A 20,388-nucleotide genomic window follows, 5' to 3' on the forward strand; every position below is an offset into this window, starting at 1 on the left:
CTCCTTTCAAAACCAACTGAACTGAAACAGCTTCCAAAATCAAACTGTGATTTCCCTCTTATGTATGTCTGCTGGAGGGACCTGCCTCTCTGGATCCTTGTTGCTAGGCAACTGCACTGTTTCTCCTCCACTCTTGTTTGCTTACCCTAGCTGCAACGGTCGTGAAAACCTCATCAGAAATGCAGGCACATTTTTAAAGTGAAACTAAAATCCAATTTGAACTTTCTTAACACACAGATACAGAAATACAAATCAAACTTAAACTTTAAAGCTAAAACTCATTCCTCACACCTACAAATACGAATATAACTTATTAAACTATCTCTATTTCCTAACTTCAACAAACACTTTAGAAAAGTTCCTGTCACCTTATTCAGTGCTTCCTTGCTGTTGTTACTTGCATTTGCCTTTCACAACCCATGACCTCAATGTCCTACAGCTGATGTAGCACCTTTGAGGTATAATCATTGTTGTGATGTCGGAAATGGAGCAGGTAATTTGCATGCAGCAAGATCCCACAAGCAGTAATATGACAATGATTAGAAAATATATTTCACTGATGTTGGTTGAGGAATAACTATTGGCCAGAGCACTGAGGAGGACTCCCCTGCTCTTCTGCAAAATAGTGCCATGGAAATTTTTTATGTCTACCTGAGAGGGCAGGTGGGGCCCTTGGTTTGAGGTCATGAGGGGTGATAGATTGTGGTGGTTCTGGAAGGCTTAGGGGGAAGCACTCCTCCTCCTGACACACAAGCAGCTCTGGTAAGGCACTTATCTGCTGGATTCAGCTGTTCTTATCTCCATTGTTTCCCAAACCCTGGGAATCAGCAGGCTTTGGTTGGATTTTGCACTTTTTTTTACACTAATTTAATTCCCTCTCCTGCCTGTCCTTGGGGTTTTGGGTGGGGGGTTAAATTCCCCCAGTGTATCAGCTTTCCAGTGAAAAAATGATGACTGTATACAGAGAACACCATCCACTTAAACAGCAGCTCTCACATTACAAAATATTCCATGTCACCTCAGAAAGAGTTGAAATTTGGACAGGAAGAGGGGTGATATTTCTCTCTGCACAGATGCTGATTGACCTGCTGAGTTTTTCTAGCAGTTTTTGCTTTTGTTTTAGATTTCCAGCATCAGTATTTTATGTAGGGCTAATATTAAGTTTGATGGTCAAATTCAAAGTGGTAGATGGAGGAGTTTAGGATGCAAGTTCCAGAGTGTAGGGAATGATTGCTGCAGACTGGAGCAGAGGACAGGGACACACAAGGATGGTGTCAGAAGACAGGAAGATGTATGTTGGGCATTGGAACATCCTTCGAACAGCCCACTGAGGCACCCATTACTGCCTTCTTAAAAGCAGCAGGAGCAATTGTCCCATTCTACTGCCGTACTGATCTTGCAACCCAATGTGGCTGCTGGGGGCTGATCTTGCCAATGTCAACCTTGTTCAATTCACTGCTGACTCTGCAGACTAAGCCATTGAATGAGTTATCGGCACTCTGCATCATCCTTCAGAATATCTGTTCACTCATGAAGAGAGCCTTTATCATCCATGGGCTTATTTTGGATGATTGCATCAACATTATGGCAGTGATTGAAACCTGGCTAAGGGCATGATGATACTTTTCTCCTAAATGAAACTTCCCCACCTGACTACCTTATACAAGATTCTCCATCAAGACCATTGAGATGGTGGTGTGGCATCTATCACCAAATCACACCTTGGCCTGACTACCTATCCCTCTGTTACTTACTCTTCTTTGAGCATTTCACCTTGGTCCAACCCTCCCACCTTTCATTCAAAATCGTCTTTATGTACTGCTCACCCAGGAGCAATAAAAGTTTTCTCATTGACATGCCTTCACTGCTTTCCTCCCTCTGCCTCTGCGTCAAGGCAGAGGTAAGTTGTGGTGAGGGGTGGGACAGAAAGTAAGTGGTGAATGCTTACTCCCCCTCCAGACTATAAATCAGAAGAAATTATGAAATGAGGAGAAAGTGGGATGTGGGAAAGAGTAGCTGGAGGAGTAGCTGCATTGCAATAACTTGGTAAGAAACTTTCAGGATGAATATTAAACAGGAAGATACTGCCTGCTAATCTTTGAATATTGCAGATGAAGTGATGCTATTGAATAGTGAACACTATTGATTATTTTGATTTTTCAGAAAACATTTTTCTCAGATGTGTTCCAAGGAGTATTCTCTCCCACTCTACACTTAAGACTTCCTTCAACACCTTTCCGTTCTTTTGCTTAATGTCATCTTATGCCATCAGGGCAGTAAATTCTTAACTTCAAATGCTAGGTCTCCTGTTGCAGACAGGGATTAGAGAAGGTTCTACCACCATACAGGATTTAACAGATGCCTCCTTATCTCACTGTCATGTTGTCCATTGAAGCAGTCAAAAATGGCAGTCAAGAACCTTCAGGCTGGATTTTCAAAGTGGGTTTAGGAACCTGACACCTGGATGAATTCTGACCTAGCACATCAGCTACAGCACTCTTGCGACATGATCTTTGAATTCAAATGCCAACTGGGCAGAAGGCAAGATTGGAACCCAGTTGGAGGAACCTCTAGGAAGTGGGAGCTGTCTGCCCAGCGTCAGCGGCAACAGCAGGTGGCAGCCATGTTGGGGGCTGCCACTGCCTTGCCGAAGAGACCAGTCATGAAGTCAGAAGTGCAGGAGGTCTAACACATTGAAAAACAGCCATTGACAGGAAGACTTGGTGCAGCTCTTGTGCCAGCACTAGTTAGCCCCTCAGATCTAATCTCAAAACAACTGCAAATAAAATTACTTGGGCCCCATGAAAATCCTGACAACTGTGCACTGACTCGCGTTCACAAGACTGTTCAGGCTTGCTAGAAAAAAATTTCAAAATTGCAATCCCGAACTGACAGGTTCCTTAACAAGCTCCTTAAAAAGCTTAAGGGACTGTTAATTGACAGCAACCACATTTTCCGATCCCTCACCCCCACCGGCCCGTTGAAAATTCAAAACTGTTCCAGAGGTGTCGGAACATGACCTCTGTGATTGTGATTTTAAAATTACGTCCACATCAATTCCCAATTCCACAGCCTTTCAAAATCCAGCTCTTCATTCCTGGAACCTTAATGCAGTAACAGTAATGTGGTAACAGAGTACAAATTCATTGGCTAGTGCGATACTCAAAATTATCCTGGCTAAGCAAATCAGTCTACATTTTATTACTATTGACAAATTATTAATATTACTCTCATTTGAGGTAGCTTTATCTTTTTTATTCATTCACGGGATGTGGGCTTCGCTGGCTGGGCCAGCACTTATTGCCCATCCCTAGTTGCCCTTGAGAAGGTGGTGGTGAGCTGCCTTCTAGAACTGCTGTAGATAAACCCAAAGTGCTGTTAGGAAAGGAATTCCAGGATTTTGACCAAGCGACAATGAAGGAACAGTGATATATTTCCAAGTCAGGATGATGAGTGACTTGGAGGGGAACTTGGTGGTCGTGGTGTTCTCATCTATCTGCTGCCCTTGTCCTTCTAGATGGTAGTGGTTGTGGGTTTGGAAGGTGTTGTTGAAGGAGCCTTGGTGAATTCCTGCAGTGCATCTTGTAATGGTACACACTACTGCTACTGTGCGTCGGTGATGAAGGGAGTGATTTTTTGTGGATGTGGTGCCAATCAAGCGGGCTGCTTTATCCTGGATGGTGTCAAGGTTCTTGAGTGTTGTGGGAGCTGCACTCATCCAGGCAAGTGGGGAGTATTCCATCACACTCCTGACTTGTGCCTTATAGATGGTGGACAGGCTTTGGGAGTCAGGAGGTGAGTTACTCATCTCAGGAATCCTAGCCTCTGACCTGCTCTTGTAGCCACAGTATTTATATGGCTAATCCAGTTCAGTTTCTGGTCAATGGTAACACCCAGGATGTTGATAGTGGGGAATTCAGTGATGGTAATGCCATTGAACATCAAGAGGTGATGGTTGGATTCTCTCTTGTTGGAGATGGTCATTGCCTGACGCCTATGTGGCACGAATGTTACTTGCCACTTCTCAGCTCAAGCTTGGATATTGTCCAGGTCTTGCTGCATTTGGACACGGACTGTTTCATTATCTGAGGAGTCATGACTGGTGCTGAACATTGTGCAATCATCAGCGAACATCCCCACTTCTGATCTTATGATGGAAGGAAGGTCATTGATGAAGCAGCTGAAGATGGTTGGGCCGAGGACACTACCCTGACGAACTCCTGCAGTGATGTCCTGTAGCTGAGATGACTGACCTCTAACAACCACAAGCATCTTCCTTTGTGCCAGGTATGACTCCAACCAGCGGAGAGTTTTCCCCCTGATTCTCATTGACTCCAGTTTTGCTAGAGCTCGTTGATGCCACACTCGGTCAAATACTGCCTTGGTGTCAAGGACAGTCACTCTCACCTCACCTCTGGAGTTCAGCTCTTTTGTCCATGTGTCCATATGTCCAAGTCTGTAATAAGATCAGGAGCTGAGTGGCCCTGGTGGAAGCCAAACTGGGCGTCAGTGAGCAGGTTATTGCTAAGCAAATGCAGCTTGATAGCACGGTTGATGATCCCTTCCATTGCTTTGCTGATGATGGAGAGTAGACTGATGGGGTGGTAATTGGCCGAGTTGGATTTGTCTTGCTTTTTGTGTATAAGACATACCTGGGCAATTTTCCACATTGCCGGGTAGATACCAGTGTACTACAACAGCGTGGCCAGGGTGCGGCAGGTTCTAGAGCACAAGTCTTCAGTGCTATTGCCGGAATATTGCCAGGGCCCTTTAGTCTTTGCAGTATCCAGTGCCTTCAGCCATTTCTTGATATCATGTGGAGTGAATCAAATTGGCTGAAGACTCGCATCTGTGATGCTGGGGACAAGATGGATCATCCACTCGGCACTTCTGGCTGAAGATTGTAGCAAATGCGTCAGCCTTTTGCACTGATGTGCTGTGCTCCCCCATCATTGAGGATGGGGATATTTGTGGAGCCTCCCACAAAACATCCCTCTAAACATCCCATTGCCATGTACTACTGTAGCACTTGCATTTTATGTTTTAAATTTCCATTTGGAGTTTTTAGTTTACTTAAACATAAGTATAATCAAGTGTTATTCAAAAGTAGCAGGGTTTCCATCTTCCTCTTGAAGTTTCTTTCAGCTTTTGTCTGGACTGTAGGAAAAACTCTGACTTCAGTCTTTGGGAGTTGTCACATTGGTTTCAAAATTCATGTCTGCTACTTTTAAAAAGCAACACAACACCAAATGTATAAGTGGATCTGCTAGCAGCATCGCTATTTATTATGATAAATCTCACTCCAGACACATCCTACATGTTAGTAACCCTGCTCAATGCAATACAGGAACAGCCTTGTTAACCTGAGAGCTTTGATGAGCTGTATCAATACAATATTTATTTGTTTGGTTCTATCTCCTATTTAGTTCTGAGTTTCTTTGATTTATGTTGTGGATTTTAGACACTGAATCAGACTGGTCTTCTCTTCACGATGCTGCTATTCATGGGCGTCTCACATCACTCCGGCAGCTCATCAGCCAGGTAGCTACAACATTTTATTCTGACATCACAGCAGTCTGCTCTAACTTCTGGGGAAACATACTTAAATGTATATTTTTAAATCCCTTTTAAGATTTTTGTTCAAATATGTTTGAATGAAACCATTGTGAGCCCATTGGCTTTACAGTACTTATGTTCTGTAAATATTACTTATCTGAGCCAATTACTGCCCTTCCCCATCAATGTCTCAATGTCACCTTCTAATTCTCATTACTATTCCTCAGCTCCAATCAATTGCTTTCTCCTAATTTATCTAAGAGACTGCTGTATAGTTTGTGTCCTCTTGTTTTCTGTGCTCTGTTAGTAAAGTGCGTCACCAACATCTTTTAACCCTTTTGCTGTTCAAAATGAGGGAAAAGGATCATATTTCCATATGGAGCACTCAAAGAGTAATTTTCCATTTTTGTGTCCCTAGTGGGGAGCCTCATCCATCAGGATTACCTGTCAAAATTTCAGGCATACAATAGACCTGGTCACAAAGTCAGAGCACATTCCTTTATAAGCATTAAGTACTCCCAGGTCATGTGTAGCACAGTTACCGACAGGGTAAAGCTCTGTCTAACCTGCCTCATATCCCACTTTGATAATTTTGATAGACTTGACATCTAGTTCACTGCTGGTCTCCTGTGCATTGGAGGTTATCGAGACCTCAGACTTTGTATGATGCCAAAATCTCTCAATGTTCATTCCTGTCATTCTGGCCATTTACAGCTTACTAACGGAACTCCAGCAAGTAACTTATTCAAAATCTATTGGACAAATTGCAGCCTGTATATGTGGCAGAAACATTTACAATAAGCTGTTGATGTACGTTTCAGCATGTGCAGGTTCAGCAAGCAATTACAGGTGCAATTAGAAAGGCTAATAATATGCTGGCCCTTATTGCAAGAGGGTTTGAGTACAGGATTAGCGAAGTCTTGCTTCAATTGTATAGAACCCTGGTTAGACAGCACCTAGAGTACTTACCTTAGGAAGGATGTTATTGCCATAGAGGGAGTGCAATGAAGATTCAACAGACTTGTTCCCGGATGTCGGGAATGTCCTATGAAGAGAGATTGGGGAGACTGGGCCTGTATTCTCCAGCGTTTCAAAGAATGAGAGGTGATCTCAATGAAACCTACAAAATACTTAAATAGACAGGGTAGGTGCAGGTAAGATGTTTCCCATGGCTGGGTAGGCTAGAACTGGGGGACACCATTTCAAAATAAGGGTGAAGCTACTTAGGACCAAGATAAGGAGAAATTTCTTTACTCAGAGGGTTGTGAATCTTTGGAATTCTCTACTCCAGAGGGCTGTAGAAGCTTAGTCATTGAGTGTGTTTAAAGCAGAGATTGACCGATTTCTAAAAGCCAATGACATATAGGGATATGGGGATAGTGTGGGAAAAAGGTATTGAAGTGGATGACCAGCCATGATCATATTGAATAGCAGAGCAGGCTCAAAGGGCTGAATGTACTACTCCTCCTATATTCCTATGTAATCTGCAAAACTGATTAACGTACAATCAAATGGTTTTGATAGTGCAAATGTCTTCATTTTCATACTGTGAAAAGCTTTCTTGAAAGGCAAATAACTTAATTCCAGCAATACAAATATTTTACAACTTTTTAAAAAGCCTATGATAACCATTATATTTATCAAAACAGCGCAATTGAAGAAAATACAGAATGCTTAGAAGCTTACAAGCAGGGTGCATTCTTTAAAGGTAATGATCTAACATTTCCAGTTTGGTCAGGCCAGACTGAATTTGCTGTAATACAGAGCTCTCCACCATTGCATTTCCCAAAATGGAAATTACAGCAGTCTGATTTCCTGCTCCCTTTGCGGACAGAAAAGAACTCCAAGATCCAACATTCAGACCTTTGGAAGTTTCATTGAAGTGAGAATATTACAGTAAAGAGTATGTTTAAAGATCAAAACAGCTCAGTGGTAACACTGTCACCAGTTCAAACCCCACTTCAGTATTTCAGCCTGTAATAAAGAATGACATTTTAGTGCAGTTGTAACAAAATCCTGCCTTTCAGATGAAAGGTTAAATGGAAGCTTATTTGCCGATACAGTTGGATATAAAAATCCCCTGGCAGTCTTTGGGGAAGAGGAGGAGCACCAATTTATATTTATTTAGCACCTTTAACCTAATAAAATGTCCCAAGGTGCTTCACAGATGCGATATTGGGCAAAATTTGACACCGAGCTATGTAAGGAAATAGGAGGGGAGATGGCCAAAAGCTTTGGCAAAAAGTAATAGCTTGAGTTGGAGAAGTTTAGGAAGGAATTCCAGAGCCTAGAACCGAGGCAGCTGAAGGCATGGTTATCAATGGTGAAGTGATTAAAATGGGGATGTACGTATGACCAGAAATGGAGGAGTGCAGATGTCTCAGATGATTGTGGAGCTGGATGGGGGTTACAAAGATGGGGAGGGACGAGGTTGTGGAGGGATTTAAAGAAAAGGATGGGAATTTTAAAATCGCTGCATTGTCAAACTAGGAACCAATGTCATTCAGCAACACAATGTCATGGATGAACACAGCTTTGGAGGTGTACGTACACAATAGGAACTGCAGAAATTCAAGAAGCTGGCTCACCACCACCTTCACAAGGGCAATAAGGGATGAGCAATAAATGCTGGCCTTGCCCGTGGTCCTAAAGCCTCAATTAAATATTGATTAATTCTGGGGCAAAGAAGCTTCTATAATCACATTACTATTTCAAGTTGCAAATGTCCATGGCATACCAACTCAAACAAATGATTTTATTAACTAATCATTTTACCACCCCTTGTGCCAACTGAAGTTATGATTTTAGTTAATAATTATTAACATAACCCTTATTGAGTCCATTCTCATTGTAAAATAGCACTAGCTTCATAAAAATTGCTGGTTTGCCCAACCTTTTTATAAAGGATTTAATGACATTAATTGTGTAATTTCTCAAAGTGAAAGTAGTGCTTGGCTTTTCTAACTCTCTCCTCTTCCTAAGGGAAAAAAGTGAACTATTTGCCATATGTTTTTAGGGAGGAAATACCTGTTTAATATCTATTTCTAGGAAAGAAGGTATATAGATTAAGTCACCAACGCTTTCTTACTGTGTAGGTAATGCAGGGCAAATACTGCATACCCAGCTGCTATTAACTGTATATCGTGAGCCACATAACCATTGAAAAAATCAGTGTTCGTTTTCCAGGGCCACAGTGCAAATGTCCTTACAATGAACCGAGTTTCACCGCTCCATGAAGCCTGCCTTGGTGGACACACTGCCTGTGTAAAATATCTGCTGGAAAATGGAGCAAAGGTAAGATACAGTCGCAATCCAGGAAAGAGGGATTATCTGATTAAATTCCCATCTGTTCTCTGGAAGGAACAAGCCACTAGCTGTGCAGCAATACTACACTGACAACACTTCTAAAAGCATTTCAAAATCTGCTGCTTTTACAGTGGGTAGCTGGATCTGACTACAGTATCATTCAGTCGTCTTGTCAACTTGTGAATGTGAAATTGAGCCACAGACTATGCAACATCTCCTGCAATGTCTATTGCTAGAGGAACCCTGCATTGTTTCAGATCTTGCCAAATTCAACAACAAGGTGCAAAAATGTGTCCAGTTCTGGTTGGGCTATGTATAGACTGTCTGTGGACACGATAAGAAGAAGTCGTCTTGTTATCTCCATTTTTGCTCATTCAACACAAATTTCCATTTAGTTCAATACTGTATGTAAAGAAAAAGTAGAAGGGACCCTTGCCATCCATGAGCTTATTGTGGATGCTTGCAACATCATGGCCTTGACAGAAACCTGGCTGAGGGGAGATAATATCTTCTCCCTCAATGAAGCCTCCCTACTTGATAGCCTTTCACCACTGCACCACCATGGCTGTCATATTGGCAGTGTGGCTCTCATCACCAAATCACTTGGTCTGTCCCCAATCCTCTGGTACTTTGTCATCTTTTCAGTATCTCACCTTGATCCACCCCTCTCACCTCTCATTCAAAATTTTCATTCTCTATAGCTCACCCAAGTACGACAAAAATTTTCTTACTCAAGTATCTTCACTGCTTTCCTCCTTCAACTCCTGCATCAAATGACTTCTCGCCTACCCTTGGTGATTTCAATCTCCATTTCAACTTTATTCTCTCTCTCCTCTGAGTTTGCTACCCTCTTCTGTTTGCTTAATCTCATCCTCCATGTAAACTCCCCAAATCATACTCTTGGCCACCCGCTTCTCCCTGCCTCCTCACATGGTCTGGCTAGTCCTGATGTATTAATCAAAAATAAGGCTATCTCTGATCACTTCCTTGTATCACCCTCCACCCAAATCCCACTTCCTTGTTCTAATCTTGCCTCCACCTGTACCCACACAGGAAAACTGTACTTTCAAAATCCCAATTGTCTACCTTTCAGCCCTCCACTCACTACAATATTTCTGCAGCTACTGATTTGCTCAACTGCAAATACAGAATGAGACTTGGCTGAGAGCCTAGAAATCCATTACTCTTGTTGAAACAGCTGTACCCCAGAGAAAACATTGCTTGAATGACGCCTCTGGATCTCTGATCTCTGCAGTCAATTTCACAATGCTTATTTACATAAGGTTATGTGGTTTCAAGGGCTTGTAGTTTCTGATATTGATACTTTAAGGATCTGGATGATTGACACTTTTGTTGTTTTGTAGTAAAATGACTTTTATAGCACACTGGAAAATAATGAATGAATGACTTTTTAAAAGCTTTTTTTTTACACATTATGTTGTCACTAAAGGGTTCATTACTGTATAAACCAATGGGCATGGAAGTGCCATTAAGAAATGAGCAGCCAGAGAGGTTGAGTGGGGGTGCTTAGCGTGGAAATGGAGCATAAGGGACTGTTGTGGTCACTTTGACAAACCACAGGAGTCTCAGGTACAGGTCAAAATCGTTTATTCGAACAATTGCAAGGGGCGAACCATCTCAGTGCAGCTTGAGATAGCACTCTGCTAAATTACAAGTGTTCAACATATTTATGCATTATTGGTCACGTACAAGAACAGTTTCCAGATTCCGATCTCGTCAACATATAGGTTTACATGAAACAGACATCTCTGGTAACAGGTACATGCATCATATGTCCCTATTTTTACCCAGGCAGAGACCTTCCCTCCTATCTAAGCTGGGACCATCTGCCTTTTCTCTATCTGTTGAAGAGTACACTTAATTTATGTTATTGCCATCCTCTGACTCCAGTCTAACTCCCAGGACCTTGCTGGTGATTGCAAACCCTGAGGGTGTACAAAGTTTGAGTGTGTATAAGGTTCATCTGGTTTAACTGTTTAATTGTTGATTTACTGATTTGCCTGGCCTGCCTATAAATTCTAATTTAAGTAATTAATTCCCTTATAATAAATTCTCCCTTACCATAAATTCTCATTTACTTTCTTCCCCCTAACAGTCCCCCCTTTTGGCCCTTGGCCTAGCCCAAGGTAGCCAACTATAGTGGTACTGTCCGTCCCTTTACGCACCGCCACCCATTAATGCTGGCCAGTCATTCAGCTTTGGGTTGTAAAGGGTACTGTCAACCATCTGTATTATCTGGCTGTTCAATTTAGGCCTCAGGCTTACTAAATTCCTTCTCCACCTGTTAAAACTCCCCCAGTGCCACGTTTTTTGTGACTTCTGGGTACATGAATCAAGTATGTTAGATATATAATCGATATCAATTGAAGTATAACTAGGGAATGGGAGATAATCCGAATCCCGGGGTGTATCTGCACATTTGAGCCCCAATTCCACCACCACCATGGGGAGGAACCTATTTGCTCAATATTCTCTTTTAAGGCTCTAACCAATTGCTGCAGTGTATAGTAAGTTCTGTATATCTGCTGAGCCTGTCTTCGAACCACGGTTAGGTGCTCGGGTAATAAGGGAATTTCATAGGACTACTGATTCAAATATTGTGTCAGGTTATCCTCTCTTGTATATTTCGACCAGTTCCACTTTCCCTACCCTTGCTGGCGCTTGTGGGTATAGGCACACTGAATGATTGCAGATAGGGTATATCCGGTTGTTCCCACATTGGATCTTCTGCTGCCATGTAGTAATACAATTTCTCCCATTCCCTGTTTATGCAACATGGGTTGGTTCTTTTGCAGCCCATATAGTTTCCAGTATACAGTTTGCTGCTGCTTTAAATCCACACTTCGCTTCCTCCGACTCATCTATTGGGTGTGCACATACTACTACGGTGGCCTCTGTACTACACCCTTCTAATGTGGTGCTAACTATATTTCCTTCTATGTCCACTGCGTATGGCGGAATATCGTGGTACTTAATATAGTAATCCCCCCTGTATAACCCCAATATTTTAAACTCTATATAATGTCCTGTCGAGTGTTGACATGGATATGACAGGTATTACTAATACAATGCCTATTAGCATATTACTATTCACTATTTATTCAACATTCATTCTATATATGCATGTTAAACCTTTGAGCTGGTCAAGTCATTATGCTTGTGTCGTGAAAGATTAAATAAATGCTCATTTATATGCTTATTTATAAAGGAACTACCCCTTCATTAATCTGTCTTAAATTCTCTCGGGCTTGTTCCAGTACCCAAGATCCATAGGTGCTGCAAAAATCATTTCTTCTTGCTTCGTCTGAAATATTTTCCCCTATTTCAATCAGTTTGTCGATAGGCCCTGCATGACTTTCAAGCATGGTAGCCAGGCTTTGGATTAACCGTGTCATGCCCTGGTCTGTATTTAATTGGGTGTTATGAATTCCCTGTCCCTGCTCTAACATCTCCTTAAGCTTAAAGCTCAGGGTCCGGACCTTCTGGTCAACCGGTACCAGGTTCTGAATCAACCACTGATGTCCCTATATTGAATATAGTAGCAGCATCATTTATCAGGCTGCGCTTAACTTGGTTCCTTCCCAAACCTGATCGCATCCCACCATTGAACTGAGATGCTTCAGTCATCAGCTGGCCCATTAGAGCCATATATAGTACTCGAATATGGGTTGAGCACCACTGGGGCAGGGCAATTCCGGATATGTTCAAGACTACGGGTACCAGCTCATGCAGTACATTATCATACAAAACTTTTGATTAACCAGTACCAAACCATTCGTCGGTCCTGGATGCATAGTCGGACAAGCTGGGTCAGTCGATGTGGTTTGAGAGGTTTCAATTATCTCTACTCAGACTGTGGAAGTAGACGTGGAAGGTGGCTGAATTGTGGCGGACCTCCCACGCCTGATCAGAATGAAACCCTTACTACAATTTGAAAGCACCTGTTCTCCTACTCTTACGTTTATCATTCCCCGTTGCGTGTTGCATTCGACACACTGTACCAAAGTTCCTCCTGTGGTGTGGGATGAGCAATGATGATCCCTGATCTTGTTGCCAGTACTGATACGCCCACGATTAGGATCGTAGATCTGTGGAGACACTAACATCGGCTCCCGTTCTTCGGGTTACCGCTTGGTCAATTGCCATGTATCTTTAACTGTGTGTAATGCCTCCATTTACTTCCCGTTCTCATATCTACAAGTGTGCATGTATCATCTGTCATAATTATCTCGTATGGTCCATGCCTGGTCGCTTCGGGCTCACCTTGACCATCACCTTATTCCCCACTTGGTCCATTGTTGCTCTTTGGATTTGCCTGTTTCCATATCCTTAATTACCTGTCGGTCTCTGACTTCCTTCCTTAACTCATGCAATTGCTTACTTAATTCCCTCACATAGTCTCGCATCCTTCTTTTTAGAGGTCCTACACCTCCCACTCCTACTATGATTCCCTCGGGTAACTGCATTTCTCTCTTTGTCATTATTTCAAATGGGGTGAACCCCGCGGTCCTGCTTGGGGTAGCCCTAACGCGCATTAGAACATTGGGCTGTACCCTTGAATTGCTTTTGTGATTGATGTTTTTTTTTAAAGTTCAATTCATCTTTTCCACCATCCCTGAACTCTGTGGCTGGTAGGGAATGTGGAATTTCTGTTTATATTTAAATTTATTCATTTCTTTAACGACTCTTCCTGTGAAATGAGCTCCCTGATCTGAATCCATCTCGACAGGCACCCTCCACTCCTTTCAATCTACTGTCTCCTGTTGCTGTCCCACATCGAACCTCAATTCCTTAAACTGCCGACACAACTCTACAGTGCGCATTTTTATCCTATTTTTCAATGGCTCAGTATCTTCACTTCCAGTGACGGTTCTCTCTGGGAGCCACTTAACTCTGTCAGTCATCATAGTGTTAATCCTGTGGTCTTACTTTTATAGCTCGCAGGCACATTAATACAATCAGTAATACATCTATTTAACCTTTTTCCAGCTTTCCCTTTACCTGTATCCATCTTGTAATAAATTGTTGTTAAGTATTATTTCTCCTTACATTTCAATTCCTAAACTATAGATTCCACACAGTTTTACCTCTAAGTATTTTCTCCCCTGACTATGATCATCCTAAGATTCTCTCGATGTCAGTTTCTCTCTTGTCTTGATCGTTTATAATGTTTCCTTGCTCTTTAGGCCGTATTAACTATTCCACGTCAATGAGGATCTTTGTCTCTAGATCCTTGCTTATCTCCCCCTGTACGTTTCCAATGTCTCAGTTGATGGCCAGATTATCAAATTCACTTCCCTTAAAAAAGTTTGTATATTGTGTCCTCTTTCCCTAACTCTTTCTCCTATTTGCCTCATAACATTTTACACATGCAACAGCTACCATCTTATTTTGTTCAGGTTGCCTGGAGAGACTTTAAAATAAATAAAATATTTTCATAACAGTTTTAAAAACAAAAATCAGGCATTGACGTGTTTTGCTTCCTTATCTTCTTCTCAAACATTTTATTGTCTCAAAAGTAACCCACTAAGTTGTGTCTGACCCGTTTCTTTTAGAATTATCCCAGATTCATTAACTCGGCCAAAAATTGGATTTCTGCCAAACTTTGTCAAGGTCTTGAGCTTAGCTTCATATTTTGGGAACTGACTTACAAATACAAAAGCTTGCAGCATTTGAATTAGTGCCAATTGTTGTCAAACCTTTTAAAATGAAAATTCCCTTTTGAGAACTTTATCATGAACCAAACCTCAAAATTTTAAACAAAAATAAAATCCCACCAATTTCCATTATTTTTAAATGTATTTCCATCCATTGTTTTATCTCTACCTTTTAGCCTATTTCAATCCCTTCCCCCCACCCCACCCCCACTAGGGCTATCTGTACCTTGCTCATCCTGCTTAATGTCACCTATTAGCACATTCCTTAGATAATATCACCACCTTCAACACCTCTTTGTCCTTTTGTCTATGACATCTTTTGGCTATTTCCACCTATCACTAGCCCTCTATCCAGCTCTACCTGTTCCACCACCACCACCCCCCCACCCCCCCCCCCCCCCCCCCCCCCCCCCCACAAACCAGCTTATATTTCACCTCTTTTCTATTTTTCCTTAGTTCTGTTGAAGAGTCATACGGACTCGAAACGTTAAATGTGTTCCTCTCCACAGATGCTGTCAGACATGCTGAGTTTTTCCATGTATTTTTATTTTTGTTTTGGATTTCCAGCATCCACAATTTTTCGCTTTATCTCAAAATTTTAAACTTTGTAAGAGATGTAATTTACGCTATCAAAATTAAAACTACCTCTTTCTTATGTGTATTGATTTGTATCCAAGTTATAATTCCCATTTGTTTATCGACACATTCTTTATCTTAGATAGCATCATAGTGATTCAAAAGTAATCTTCTAAACTACACTGCACTTTACGCCTCAAGCCTTGTCCCAACTTCAAATAACAGTGCTGTTGGGATGCAGATTTCCTTTCCTATTTAATTCATCCCTTCAAAAGAAACCCCTTTTATCCATTGGAACCATCTAGACTGTGTGTTTATGTCTTTTGGTTTTCCTAGAATCCCTTGAACTTCAGGTAATTTTTCCCCTCAGAATTTTAGAATACTAACTCGTATGAGTTGATACAACTTGTATGTATCAATCCCAATCAGCTTGGAAGCTGGTGATACTAGTCTGCAAGGGTACAAAAGTTGGTTCATCTAACCCTGTTTCAAATAGCAGTGGGGAAATAAAGGGATCTTGAAGGCTCCTCCTATAGGGACCATCGAACTGACGAAAGCTCACATTTCCCCTGCTCCTGCTTGTCAGGGCTTATTAACTCCCTAGAGGTACCCCCCTTTTCTCTCTCTCTCTTCAGCATAAGCAGCTCTTGTAACTTAGATCAATTATCCTTTTAGTTCTACCCACCACTGTTTTTGTTCTCCGGGGGTTCCCTGTGGATTCCACCCCCCCTTTCTGCATTTTTGTGATTAATCTTGACTGTTGTTTTGCTATGAACCTCGTAATGGAGTTCACGGTTCGCCAGTCGAGATCCATAGCACTATTCTGTTTCCCTGTTGGCACTCTGTTCTTATTCCCATCTATCTCTGCGTGGTATGTTCATGCAGCCCTATCAACTTAGTTACTTGCGGTATGTGCAGTTTCAGTTATTTCACTGGGGTCTGGCCTTCCTGCACGGCTTCAGTTATGGTTATATTTCAAACCGTAACCCGCCAGCACGGCTCCGCCTCCTCTTAACTGGGGTCTGGCTTTCCTACGCAGCTTCGGTTATGGTTGTATTTCAAACCATAACCCACTTGCACGGCTCTGCCTCCTCTCAACTGGGGTCTGGCCTGTGCGGCTTCGGCTAAGGTTGTATCTCAAACCATAGCCCACCTGCATGGCTCTGCCTCCTCTCAACCGGGGTCTGTCCTGTATAGCTTCGGCTAAGGTTGTATCTCAAACCGTAGCCCGCCTGCGCGGCTCTGCCTCCCCTCAACCTGGGTCTGGCCTGCGCGGCTTTGGCTAAGGTTGTATCTCAAATCGTAACCCGTCTGGCCTGCACAGCTTCGGCTAAGGTTGTATCTCAAACCGTAGCCCGCCTGCGCAGCTCTGCCTCCCCTCAACCAGGGTCTGGCCTGCACGGCTTTGGCTAAGGTTGTATCTCAAACCGTAGCCCGCCAGCGCGGCTCTGCCTCCTCTCAAATGGGATTTGGCCTGCGCAGCTTCGGCTAAGGTTGTGTCTCAAACCAAAGCCCACCTGTGCGGCTCTGCCTCCTATCGGCACCTCCTATCTCCTGTCCTGAGTCCTCCTTCTGATTCTTTTGATACTCGACTGGACCGTTCTCGGGTAGGCTTACTGCACTAACTATGGGCAGTAAATACTCACCCACTTTGCAGAGCTGTCCCAAGGGTCCAATCCAAGTATCCTGCCAACTACGCCAAACTGTTGTGGTCAGTTTGACAAACGGACCACAGGAGTCTCATGTGCAGGTCACGATCGTTTATTCAAGCAATTGCAGGGGGAGAACCATCTCAATGCAGCTTGAGATAGCACTCTGCTAAATTACAAGTGTTCAATGTATTTATACGTTATTGGTCATGAACAAGAACAGTTTCCAGATTCCGATCTCGTCAACATATAGGTTTACATTAAACAGACACCTCTGGTAACAGGTACATGCATCGTATGTCCCTATTTTCACCCAGGCAGAGACCTTCCCTCCTATCTAAGCTGGGACCATCTATCCTTCCCCTATCTGTTGAAGAGCACACTTAATCTATGTTATTGCCATCCTCTGACTCCAGTCTAACTCCCAGGACCTTGCTGGTGATTGCAAACCCTGAGGGTGTATAAAGTTTGAGAGTGAATAAGGTTCATCTGGTTTAACTGTTTAATTGTTGATTTACTGATTTGCGCTGGCCTGCCTCTAGATTCTAATTTAAATAATTCATTCCCTTATCATGAATTCTCCCTTTCCATAAATTCTCATTTACTTTCTTCCCCCTAACAGGGGCCATTGGGGGTGGGTGGAAGGCCATGGCTTGGCATAGGGGGAATGGGGGGCAGCCATCGCTTGGTATAGGTGACATGAGCTCACCTTTTAAAAGGCTCCCTCATGTGAACTAGGGTTCATTACTCCTCTGAGGGGCTGTGAACCTCGATTCTATAAAAACCTTGCCCGACTCCATGAACATTGGGCAGGAGTAGGACATTCCTAACACTACAATAGAGCTGGCTAAATTGGAGTGCCAGGTGTGGGACATGAACCAGCCAGCACCCTTTAAAGGCACTTTGGAAAATCAGACAGCCTGGGAATGGGATCGGGATTCACGGAATAGGACCTGATACCATTTTTAATGGGCTCCTGAGTCATCTCGACTTGGTGAAAATCCAGCCTAATGTTTCGGGTCCGTGACTGTTCATCAGAACTGGGTGTGTTTATGGATCTAACAGTTTTAAACTGGGAAGGGAAAGGAGGGATGGGAGGAAAGAACAAAAAGGAAGGTCAGTGTAAGGGTGGAAGGCAAGGGGGCATAAAAGACAAAAGGGATAATGGTATAAGGCAAAAGGAGATGATAATGGGATAAAAAGAAAGACCATCATTTATCTAGCACTTTTCACGATCACCAGATGGCTCAAATATCTTTTCAGCCAATGAAGTATTTTTTTTCCCATTGCCTTGCACCACCAAGTAAAGAAACACAAGATGTGTCCAGAAGAGTTGTAAATGGGAATAGTAGAATCATCAGCTGCTTGTCCAAAATAAGGTGGGGCTAAGGCTATTATCTGGAATGGTTGACCTCAGTGTTGATCCCGGAAGGCTGTAAAGTGCCTAGTTGGAGGATGAGGTGCTGTTCCTCTAGCTTATATTGAGCAGTTTAGGAGGCTGAGGACAGAGAGGCAGAATGGGAGTGGAGTGAAGAATTAAAATGATTGGCAACTGAAAGCTCCATATCACATTTGCTGACTGAACAGAGGTGTTCTGCAAAGCGATCACCAATCTGCATTTGGTCTTCCCAGTGTAGAGGAAACTGTATTCTGAATATCAAATACAATTTACTAAATGGAAAGAAGTACAAGTAAATCACTGTTTTGCTTGTTTGGGCCTTTGGGCAGACTGTAAAAAGACAGGTGTTGGATCTCTTGCTTGCATGGAAAGGTGCTATGGGAAGGGAAGGGGGTATTGAGGGTGATTGAGGATTTGCCCAGGGTGTCATGGAGGAAATGGTCCCTTTGGAATGCTGAAAGAGCAGAGGTGAAGATGTGTTTGCTGGTGGTATGACGCTTACAGAAATAGCAGAGTTATTGAATACGGAGACTGTTGGGGTGGAAGGTGAGGACAAGGAGAATACTATCTGGATGCTGCATGGAGGAGGGTGAGGGCGAGAGTACAAGTGTGGAAAATGGAACAAGCACTGTCAATGACCTGTCAACCATGGTGGGAGAGAAGTCTTCAGTTGAGGAGAACGCACAACATATTGGAAGCATTAGTAGAGTGGAAGTTTCACCCCTGGTATTTTTCATATAGTAATCTTAATCAGCAGAATGTAACAACCCTTGTTGTGAGGGTTTTATTTTTGTTTCATATTCCATTTAATCTTCTCCATCTTACTCTCAACTTATTCAGTTTCATATACCGAAGTAAAATACCTCAGGAAAATTAAAGCTTCTCGTTTACATTCCTGAAGGTTTCTGCAGCTGTCAGTTCAGGGAATTTGTTCTCATTCAGCATCCTTTCTAAACTCCCAAAATACATGATTAACAGAAATTTATTACTAAATAAATTGGAAAAGCACAGCTCATTCACAGTGCAGTTCTTCATTTCTTCAGTTGTATCTTGTGTCTTAGTCACAAATATCAACAAGCAAGGCAGGAAGCTTTGAATTTCTCCATGAGTGAGATGCAATAATGTTATGATCCCAGCTGATATTACTACTTGACAAGCCAGATCCCTGGCTGGTACCTGTTTTGATAGATCCTATTTTTTAATTTTTGTTTAGAAACTTGGAGGGTGACTACTGAACAGAGTTACAGGCCAGAATTTTTACCTTGATGGGCGGGCGGGCCCCACTGGCTCGGTGGCAGGCAGGCAGCCAAACTCTGCCGCTGAAACGAGGCCCGCTGCGATTTTGGGCTGGGCAATTAAGGCCCGCCCAGTGGCCTGCCCGACAGGAAGCACTGTGCGCTTCCTGTGCGGGGAGAAGGATTCCCCATATGTCAAAATGCGCTCTTTCATGCATGCGCGCGAAAGAGTGCACATCTCCCTGAGACTAAGTGCTATCTCAGGGAGATTACTGACAGTATAAAATCCTTTAAAAATAGAAAAATATTAAAATTATTAACATGTCCCCCTCATGTGACAATGTCACACGAGATGGGACATGTTAATAAGAAGCACATAAACTTTATTGAAGTTTTTAAAAACAGACATGAAACCTCACCCCACCAATGGATGAGGTTTCATGTATTATCAGAAGCCCGCTGAGGCTTCTAGCCTGCCTGCCAACCTTAAGGTTGGACAGGCAGGGCATTTAACAAGCTTAAATATCCTGTCATTTTCCGGTCGGCGAGTGGGCCCCACTCCCAAATTGCCAACGGGAAAATTCTGCCCACAGTCTGCTGAGGGACTTTTACAAAAGAATAAAACACTTATTAAACAAAGAAAAGATTAACTATATTATACTACTCCTTCGGCCCCAACCATACCACAGATATATGCAGATTCATAAGGATTACACAAGTTACAAAATCTGTCTTAAACTCTATTGTTCACAGTAGGTATACAGTCCATGTAAACCAATAGGCACACCACACTTCAAGATTATGTGACAGAGCCACCCAAAGCAGGTGCTCGTCAACTTCCTTCAGAGGCTCGTTACACGGTGAGCCAACCGGTCTCACGGAAACTCCGTCTTTCATACGAGGGTTGACGATCACCACTCTTGAGGAACTTGCCTTGGAATCTTCTCCAAATGATGCTTCCTCACGGATGTCTTCAACAAGGATCCACC

At 42.7% G+C, this 20,388-nt stretch overlaps 1 protein-coding gene across 1 annotated transcript in view; it reads left to right on the top strand.

Moving 5' to 3' along the window:
* Positions 1-20,388, top strand: part of LOC121290554 (ankyrin repeat and SOCS box protein 9-like) — a 64,903-nt gene that overhangs the window by 19,836 nt on the left and 24,679 nt on the right. Inside the window, exons 3-4 of the mRNA XM_041211078.1 lie at positions 5,462-5,541; positions 8,743-8,850. Of these exons, the coding sequence (XP_041067012.1) occupies positions 5,462-5,541; positions 8,743-8,850 (188 nt within the window). The remainder of the gene's footprint in view (positions 1-5,461; positions 5,542-8,742; positions 8,851-20,388) is intronic.

This window comes from Carcharodon carcharias, chromosome 18 (genome assembly GCF_017639515.1).
Source record: "Carcharodon carcharias isolate sCarCar2 chromosome 18, sCarCar2.pri, whole genome shotgun sequence".
NCBI classification, from domain to species: domain Eukaryota; kingdom Metazoa; phylum Chordata; class Chondrichthyes; order Lamniformes; family Lamnidae; genus Carcharodon; species Carcharodon carcharias.